Raw genomic sequence first — 10,138 nt, forward strand, 5'->3', positions numbered from 1 at the left:
CATCCTGTAGCATGTTTTCTAAGATGAATTACCAGAATAACAGGAGCAGTTTATTGTTCTGTTTATTATCTTTTTAAAAAGATCCACAAGCCAAAATGATTCAAACTCAAGATTTTTTGTCAGGCTTGCTTAAAGATAAAGAATAAATGTGTAGAGGTGGCGCAGCTCTTCACACATCAGTGCTGCCATTGCATTGGAAAAAAACTGTTTATAGCAACAAAGGAATGTATCAGGTATAAACCACAACCTTGTTTACACAGGGGCTGTTTGCATTAGCGGAAATGGCTCCAGTTGTGTTATATTAACAGACAGAAAGTGGCTTAATGTCCGTAAATTCTCAAATAAAGCCGGTCTTCAAATAAAGGCCAGGATTTAACAATTGTGATGTACAAACAAATAAAGTCTGGTCTCAAATAAAAAAGGGGGAAAAACAAGATTTCCTGGACTGTGGCTGACTCTGTAAATTCAGAATAATCTACATTTCCACAGTTTCTCTATCAGCACAGGGACATAGTAATGCCATACTCTCACTGATCATAGTATGTTGTTTAAACACTGATACTGTTGTCATACACTATTTAACTGAGACTGGCTCTTTTTTAGTTATTCATGTTGATGAAACCCAGTATTCCCTTTTAGATGTTTCCTTTAACAGATCAAGCAAAGGTTGAGTTTGCTTTGACAGCAGCAAATTGTTGCTGTAAATAGGAATTGACTGCAAGACAAACAGGCTACTTACTAATATGTAATAATATATATTATAATACAGCAGAGATTGGAAAATGCAGAGCTCTTTTTAAGAGCCCTTAATCTATCTTCAGTTGAGATGAGTAAAGGCTCACATGGTAAATTCACCCTTCAGTATTTGAAAACTTACAAAATGCCACTCTCAGCCACCCATCTTGGACCCAGCATGACACTGTGAAAGTCTAAGAATGCGTTTGACTCTGTGTGTATGATTCCTACAGGATGTGGTTGTCGTGGGAGAGGAAAACTTCACCACCCCCTGCTATGTGCAGATGGACTCAGAGGCATGTCACATCTTAACAGAGACACTGGGGACTTACTGCCTGGTGGGCCAATCAATGGGCAAGGCAGCCGCCAAGAGGCTCAAACTGGCTGTTTTTGGACCCGTCTCCTGCACAACATTGGACTATCACATCAGGGTCTATTGTCTGGATGACACACAGGATGCACTCAAGGTGAAGTATTGAAACTAAATGACTCAAACCCAGTTGCTTTTCGGTCCACTGAATTAACCTATATGAGTGCACACACATTGTATACATATGGACATATCATATACAGTATGTATCTACAGTACATATTACTTTGCCAAGTTTTTCCGGTGCCTTGAATAACAGTGCAGGTAAGGAAGAGAGGTGTGATGTTTTAGGCTGAGTGCCTTGTTGTGTTCTTTAGTCCTGTGAGGGATTTTGTTCTCTCTTCGACCACTCGTAATAATAATAATAATAACCCATAATTTGCATTTGAAATAAAATATATTATAGCTTGAATAGAAGTGATTGTCTGGAGTCATAAATAGAAGTTTCCTCACCTCTAGTCTTCTGGAAATGAGCCGAGAAGCAGTAAACAAAACAGGGTCAAGCAATGTCAAAATAGCGATGCTTTAGAATTCAAACAAATTCAAAGCACTGGAGGGACCATCTGATATGGGAGATTAACACTGGCAATTTATGCATGCAATGATAAGTCAAGTGTCAGCGTGGCACACAGCCATGCACACACTCACACAAGCGTCGGCGCGCACCCAGTTTTAACATTTCAAGCGATTGTAGCTTGAAAACAAAGTTGAGAGGTGGACTTTTTAATGATGGAGACTTTGTGTAGTATAATTGATTGGTTGGCGTTTCAAAGAGGAAGTCTCTGCTGTGTGTCTACAGTGGAGCTGCCACGTAGGAAGATGATGGGAAGGAGGAATTGATTATTGTGAAAAGGCTGTAGGAGGCATCAGAAGTCACAGTGATAACTTATTCTTCCATCAGAAAATAAATGCGTGTGTGTGTGTGGGGAGGGGGGGTTTGCTCATTCAAGCGAATGCATTTCAAGAGCATGTAAATATGTTGATGTTATCAGTGTGTGTTTATCATTATGCATGCTGGTGTGTCCGTAGAGTACAGATAATTTCTTTGTGTTCTCATGGTGTAGGCTTAGTTCATATACAGAAGTCAATGTGAAAAGGATGAGCAAAAATCCCCACAGGACTGTGTGCAATGTATTATTGAACAACTGCAGCACAGCAAAGTAAAATCAACTACTTCCTTTAGTTCACCATGTGGCCAAAGACATCAAATGGGTAATAGCAGTTTTACATTAACTGACTTTTTCCCATTTGCTGAAAACGGAGACAGTAAATTAAAACAAAAGCCTTTGTTAAGTGTAGTTCATCACCTTTCTGAATCTGTCCTGGGTGAGGTGGTAGGTAGAGTATAGAGAGTCTGAATGATATGATAATAGAGGAAAAAATGTGCTGCAAAATCTGATCAGAATTAAGTTTACTTCTCTGTGTTTTTTCCTAAGTAGTGAAGTACATTGAGGTCATCTTCTAAATCAAAGCAATAGAAGTCATTTGATTTCACTGTGTTAAATGAAAGATATGCTTCATTTCCCCACTTTTCACAACACCAGCACTTTGACTGGAGGTGCATTATTAATTAAGGTTTATCATTGAGCATCCAAATGTCTCTCCTCGGTTCAGTGTGGTTAGCAGAGCTAAGCTTTGCTTAAATCCAGGGAATACACCTACTGAGATGTATGATGATATCTCAATGAAAACTTTGATGTGTTTCAAGTGTTTCACCGTGCTGTGTTGCTGCTTCAAGGCAACATTCAAGAATTCACGGCGGCATCGTCTGCAGTAATTATGCCAGATAAATTAAAGGCTGTCTACCATCTCTAATGCTGTATGTAGAATTAATGGTTCAGTGAGCAAGATGAAGGAAAAGCAATTTGAAGCAGTTATTGTTTTTTCGTGTGGATTTTGTGTAGGAGGTTCTTCAGATGGAGACCCAGATGGGAGGGAAGCTTCTGGACGAGCCAAAGACTCTGAACTTTAAAGACAGCACACACAATCTGAGACTGTCAATCCACGACGTGCCACACACACACTGGAAGAGCAAGCTCATCGCAAAGTATCAGGTGAGAGGGATATAAACACACACATACACTTAAAGACATCAAAGGTAGAGTATACACAGAGTATACACAGTGTGATCTTCGCACACACAGCAAATGTCACAGTTTATAGTTCTACTTTACTCTATGTTTACACTATATACACTATGGTACGGCTTTGTGTTACTGTACATTTTTGCCTCGAACGTTTTCACTATTATTCACCTTGATGAATAATAAAAGTTACTAAAAAACAGACCAAAAATATTTCTTTGCAAAAAGATGCCTATTATTTGTGCACTTTCTAGGAGATCCCATTTTACCAGGTGTGGAGCGGCGGTCAGAGAACTCTTCACTGCACCTTCACCCTGGAGAGACTGAGCCCAGCCACCACAGAGATCAGCTGCAAACTGTGTGTACGGCAGGTGGAGGGAGAAGGACAGATCTTTCAGCTCAGCAACACTTTGGAGGAGGTAAGGCGGTAGAAATTCACATTCACGCAGCCACACAGACGCTGTTTGTTGGATATTGTGCGAGGACACCTTTAAGTCACACTGGTTGAGGGCAGGATAGAATACATACCAAAAAGAAATGAACACAGTTACATAGAGAAAGAGGGCTTCCTTCTACATCCTTGTACTAACTTCTACATTCTGGCACTAAAGGTCCTAAAGTCACCAAGTTTTTCCTCTGTCTGTCAGACATTCAGGGTTCCTGCTGTGGTTCTGTGACTCTGTTCAATCATTCATACTGGGGCTAGAGGTCACATAACACGAGAGGAATAACTCATCTTTGATTTTGCTGGGCCATGTAACCACAAAGTCACAGAATGTGTGTGTCTTCGTGTGTGTGCGGGGTGTGTCTGTCTGTGGCCATGTGTGAACGGTTTTGGTCGAAGGTCAGACAGTTCTGTTGGAATGTCACTGCTTTGAATTCTCCCATGGTGTTCACGGATGATAGCGTTGCACTTTAGAATTTTTTAACCCTTGGTTAACCAGGCATGATGGATAGTTTTTTTTTTTTGGTTTTTTTGCTGCATATAGTATAGCAGTTGCAATGGAGGGTTACCCATATTTTGTCCTCTTTCAGCTCTGGTCACTGAGCAAAATGAGAATGAAAGTCAAGGTCTGTAACCTAGAGAAAAATGCATGTAGTGGACTTTTAAATTGCTGCTCATCAGTGTTGATTAGTTTCAAGGTATCTCCAGTTAACAGGGCTGATACATCCTGGTCGTAACACGCAGAACATTTCAAAGTGATTAAAGGTTAGTCATCGTTCTCCAACCTTCATCCAAGCATATTGCCTGTCTTCAGTGTAGAAGCTCTGCCTCACTTCTTTCCCTTTCTCCACTCGTCTCAACCATCTTTGCACCACTTTTGTGTCATCCTGCCCAGGGTTATGCACTATAGATTTTTGAGGCGCACACTGATATCAATAAAAAAAAAAAGCTGATTACAATATTCAACTTGCCAGTGCTCTCAGGTGGACGGACTATTTAATAGAGACACAGTTTCTAAACTTTCTCAAACATACTTTTTTTTGGCTAATATCTGCAGGAGGACACAAGGGTGCACACAATTCCTGTTTACAAATACAGACAATTATCCTCCTTTACTTTAGACCTCAACTCAAGAAGCAGGCAGAATAGTTCAGGGCACTAAATTCAAATATAGCCACAGTTTTGTAGGTACATTTTCTCTCATGTTTTGACACCAAGTAATGTGGGCAAAACGACTTTGTGAGTCACTTATCAATTCTCATTCACAACTTGCCTGTAAAGTCTACATCCAGTTAAAGAAGTTGTGATGATTTGCTTCTGTGACTTTTCTCACGATGTTATTAAACTGTCAGAGGTGCAAAATCGCACATAATAGAAATTTCCCATCCGGCTTTTCTCCTACTCTCTCCTACTCCTACTCTAACCCTATATTATGACTTTATAGGGAAAGACGCTTCTTTTGCGGCAACACAAATATTTTTTCAAACGATCAGTTCTAATCCATTTACATCAGCCACACCTAGTCTTACAAAATAATTACTATGGTCACATGGGATGTTCGGCATGTGCGGTAATTAGAGCTGAACAGCTAAAACAATATTCAGTGAGTCTGTGTGTGTAATGCATTAAATAAAACAGTGTAGACCCTCAACCAGCGAGCAGTGTTGAACAATGGAGAGTTAAGCAGATTTGAAACATTTATTATTTCAACAGAGGAACAGAGATGTCTCTTTGCATCAGTCATTCACTCTCCAGCCGCAGAGAGCTTTCTGCTGTAAATTGGGGCTAAGTAGACGCTGTAAATAGTAATCATTCACATCAACAGTGGCAGTTGTTGTTTCCCTCTGCCAAGCTACATTCATTAGACTGCTGCCTCCTTTCAGCCCAGGAGTGGCAGATTAATGGGATGAAGGCTTAGAAAGCAACATAGATCGACAGTGAGAGGAGAGAGAGAGAGTGCTCGGGAGCAGATCTTTGTGTTTGTTTCACTCTTGTATTAATTAGGAGACTCATCTGTAATTGGTCGCACGGAAGGCCAGAAGCAGGATATTTGCCAGAAGCACCAAGTTAGAGATGTAGCTTTGAATCTAACCTCAGTATTATTCATATTTTACTTTGAAGACTTTTCTGTATATAGTTTATAGATCCACCCCTTCTCTCTTGTGTCTCTACTGCAGAAGTTACACTATAGTATTCTAAGCACACAGCAATACGCATAAATCTAATTTCCCTATGAATTAAACCTTTCAAAAACAACTGACCAGTTTCTTTTCTGTCTTTCCAGGAGGTCCAATGCATAGACACGTCCCTGATGGACCCCGCCAGTAATATCACAACCTTAGTGGGGCCTAATGCCTTCCGCATTCCTTTATCCATCAGACAGAAGCTGTGTGGCAGTCTGGATGCACCGCAGACCAGAGGCAATGACTGGAGGATGCTGGCCCACAAACTCAACCTTGACAGGTGACACATGTGCACAAATTTTTTATCACTTATTTCCTTTATGCTTCCCTAAGGCGTTTTGCTTGGTTTGGAACATCATTTAGTCATAAAAGTTTGTCTCAAACAGGATGGCAGACCATCAAGGTTGTCTTGTCTGAGTCGATTTCTATTAATTTAAATGTGACTTGAGTCCTGGCAGATAAAATCAAACTCTTGTTCTTATTATATTACTTATTTCATCTCCTTAGGACTCCAAGATACAAAAGCACATGCAAATACCAATGAGGTATGATCGCGTTAATTGAATGCGACTGTGTCTTTTCTTACAGTGGAAAACAGTTGTGCGCAAAGAAAAACATTGGGTCACTCACTTCAACACCGTACTTTTGAACCTTTGCGTAAAATGCAATACTGCTGGACTCCCATGCACCTAAATAGTGAGGATGCCATTTTCTATTTGCATCAGACTCAAAGATAACATCCTTAATATCTCTATCCCCGGTGTGTCTCGATGATTCAGTCTGGAGGTTCATTTACCAGCAGCTAGCGAAGCAGAGGCAGATATTGAGAGGATAATTGGGCACAAGTGCACCTCATTGTCCCGACAGGCTGCCAGCTCATGATGCAGTCTGTTAATGTGGGCACCGAATATTCCTGATCAGTGGGTGAGAGAACGTACAGCTAGCCAAATCGTTGTTTACTTCCACATTTCTGCTAAACGCTACTCTTCAAAAGGAGCATGATGAAATGATCCAACAAGGAAATACCGTCTTTTTTCCTCTCTGCTTTTGTAACTGCCACATCATGTCTGTTTGACTTCAAAGTATGACTCATGCTTTGGCGTCACAGCCATCACTCCTCACACGACTTTCACAAATGGTGGGAACACACGCGTGCGCACGCACATACACACACACACAAAGAGGTGGGTCTTAGCTATTGGGTTCACTTAACAGCAGGATACCCTTATCACATACTGCAGACAGATGAAGTCTGAGACAGAAAAAAGTGAGAAGGAAAGAAGCTAAGTAAGAAAGGAAGTAATGAAAATGGCTTTATTAGCTGTTTACAGTGAGAGAAAGAAGCATGAAACAAGAATAAAATGTGCTGGAGGAAAAACTGACTGAGAGGAGCAGAGGAGTGTTGTACATGTCTGTGTTTGTGTTTAAACTGTACCAGTGTGTGCCAACAGCACAATCACAGGATTTACACAGGAACAGAAAGTCCCATTTTTATCCCCATGAGACTCAGATTTGATGGCTTTTCCACTTTGAAGCAGCGTTGAGATCTTTGTCACAGATGGCTCATCGTTCGACTTTTCCTCTGCCATCATTGTGTACTTGAATATCGACGGCTGCAATTCTTACTGCTAGTATAAAAACAGTTCTCTCTGTGGAGTTGCTGGTATATTTTTTCTCTACTGCAGCTTCAAAATGCATCTCTTTCCTTATTTGTTTAAAACAGTTTGAATTGAACACATTGTACTGTCAAATTTTCTAAAATAAAAGATGTCATCTGCCACATTTCAGATGGCTAAAGATGGCTAGATCAGGCCAAAGTCCAATTTTACTTCATGCGGTATTCAGGACTTAATCAGGGATCTTTATAGTTCTCATTCTGTCTGTTTTGTTATATTGTCTGATATCATGTGTGTTCAATACGTTTAAACAAGACTTCAGGTTTTAAGTCAGAGTCCCCAAGAGAGCAGTCATGCCAGGCAATAATTAATTACATTTAAATTCTACAAGGCTAATGATGAATAGAAGGGGATCATCTCAGCCTTCTACTACAGTATGGGGAAGTACAAATTGTTCACCTTTATCAGAATATTTTTCATAATAGTTATTTGGTTTTTGCAAACATACCAGTTACATTTTAAGATGTGCAAACACTGCAGTAATTTCCTTTCAAAAAAGCAAAGGGTTATAAAGAGGGTTTTGTCTGAAGGTTTTTCTAGGTGATTATGTCATCACCTGAGTGTGTTTCAAGCTTTCCAAATAGGCTGCCATATCCCAGCTTACATAACTGGTATTGTATAATATGTCTTACGTTTGTGTGTTTCTTTGTCTTCATTAGTAAAACTGAAACATGATTGTTCTTGTATTCTATGGATTTTAACACATGTAGTTTGCCTCATTTTAAAGGTTTTCAATCAGTTATTGATGTGATGATTCCCTCAGGTGTTGGATTTTTGGCTTCCTTTTGATTGGTTGTTGCAGCCTGTAGCTTCAGTATAATGTTACTGTTTTATATTGTGACTTTGAAGTTCCAAGACTGAAATGTTGAATGTCTAAGTATCTTAGTGCTGACAATTCATTTAGGTCTCCATATATTATTACCATATTATTACCATATTTACCATAGCTTTTATTCCTCATCATCTCTTTGATTCTTCCAGGTACCTGAATTACTTTGCCACCAAGTCCAGTCCAACAGGTGTGATCCTGGATCTCTGGGAGGCCCAGCACTTTCCCGATGGAGACCTAAATGAACTGGCCGCTGTGTTGGAAGAGATGGGTCGCCATGACAGCACCCTCGCCTCCATGACAACGGAACATTGACATAGCAAAGTGGTTACCAGACAATGACAAAAAGAGACGATTACACGTGAATTCTCTACGGTTGATACTGCAGGAAGGGCAATGAACGACTTAGATGTGAGCAAAAGAAAAGTTGTTGCCATGGTGATTGAGTACCGGTTAAATACCATGGTAATCAAGCCGACATGGTAACAGACAGAACGAGAGGTGCTCGAGCTGGTGCTGGAACGCTATGCGTATCTTTATATGTGTGTTTGCGCGATGTTGCAGTGTCATGTGTGACCGGAGGAGAGATAACCCTACCTACCACACAAACAGTCTATCAGGAACAAACAAAACATACACACGCCTAAAAAAAGACCTTGTCTAGTGTAACACCAGTTGTTCTCTTGCTGTTACTTTATACTGAACAAAGACAAGCAGAGAAAAGAAAAAGAAGCAGCCGAAGTACTGACCTTGAAAACCTCCATAGGAATGGAACAGTATCATAAAGGGAGAGAAGCTAAACTGATTACAGAAGAGTGGGAGAAGGTAGATTGAGGAAAGAGAGAGAGTGAGTTAGAGGCTCTTTAGTAAGATGAGAGTAAACAAAGAGAGAAGCTAAACTGATTACAAAAGGGAGGGAAGATGCAAACATAAAATGATGGAAGAAGCTGCAGATGATCATCTGAAAGGACAGGATGGAAAACAGATAATGAGAGAGGGGAGATGAAGAAGTGATCCCACTCCTCTCCTGTTAGCCTTGGCTGTACGTGTTTGCCAGTACAGTTTGTTGTCTTTATATCGTTTCCTAGGGAACGCTCTATGTATTCTGCTGTCCATATGTGTGGATCATTTCCTGCTAACAGAATTCGCTACACAGTGACTGTCAATCAATAGTCCTGACCAGAAACAAGCCCGAGGCAACAGGTTTCCCTATTTGCCTGACATAACATCATAAGTGATGTTTAAATTAGTGTTAGATAAAGCAGTGAGTTTGTGACTTTCTTCCACAACATGAAGATAAATCGTCTAGGTCACAGGAAATCAGGAATTACAAAGTCAAAGGCAACCGAACCTGCTGTCCACTTGCCTTTTAACTTCTAATGTCAAATTTCCTTAAAATAGCCAGTCCAAAGATGATTACCTGATGGATGCAAGTGAAAACTTGTGTTTTGTTTGCCAATCTCAATGGAGAATGGTTGTGACAGATTTGTTAAATTGTCTGTTTTGAGGTATATTTAAAATTGCACTTATGATAAACAGATAAACAAGGTAAAGATACAGATGGTCAGTTATTTATTATATTTATGTTCAATGTACTACAGTACAGTATACAGTACATAAATATGTTTGTTTTATAGGAGTCGGCATTTACTATTTTTAGAAATGTACATATTTTTCTTCAGGAAAACAACTTTTCCTGAAGAAAAATATATAAATTTCTGCACTGCTGCTGCTCTGTTCCTCCCCAAAGAGGGAGAGTTTTTTGGAGGATTCCAGCTATCATCACCACTAATGGTTAACTACAACCTCAGATCCA

At 40.0% G+C, this 10,138-nt stretch overlaps 1 protein-coding gene across 1 annotated transcript in view; it reads left to right on the plus strand.

The window, feature by feature from the left end:
* Positions 1-8,637, plus strand: part of unc5c (unc-5 netrin receptor C) — a 185,909-nt gene extending 177,272 nt beyond the window's left edge. Inside the window, exons 14-18 of the mRNA XM_022757609.1 lie at positions 969-1,202; positions 3,010-3,159; positions 3,444-3,608; positions 5,919-6,097; positions 8,475-8,637. Of these exons, the coding sequence (XP_022613330.1) occupies positions 969-1,202; positions 3,010-3,159; positions 3,444-3,608; positions 5,919-6,097; positions 8,475-8,637 (891 nt within the window). The remainder of the gene's footprint in view (positions 1-968; positions 1,203-3,009; positions 3,160-3,443; positions 3,609-5,918; positions 6,098-8,474) is intronic.
* The last annotated feature ends 1,501 nt before the right edge of the window (positions 8,638-10,138 follow it).

The sequence above is a fragment of the Seriola dumerili genome, unplaced genomic scaffold (assembly GCF_002260705.1).
Source record: "Seriola dumerili isolate Sdu_G_001 unplaced genomic scaffold, Sdu_1.0 BDQW01000290.1, whole genome shotgun sequence".
NCBI lineage: Eukaryota > Metazoa > Chordata > Actinopteri > Carangiformes > Carangidae > Seriola > Seriola dumerili.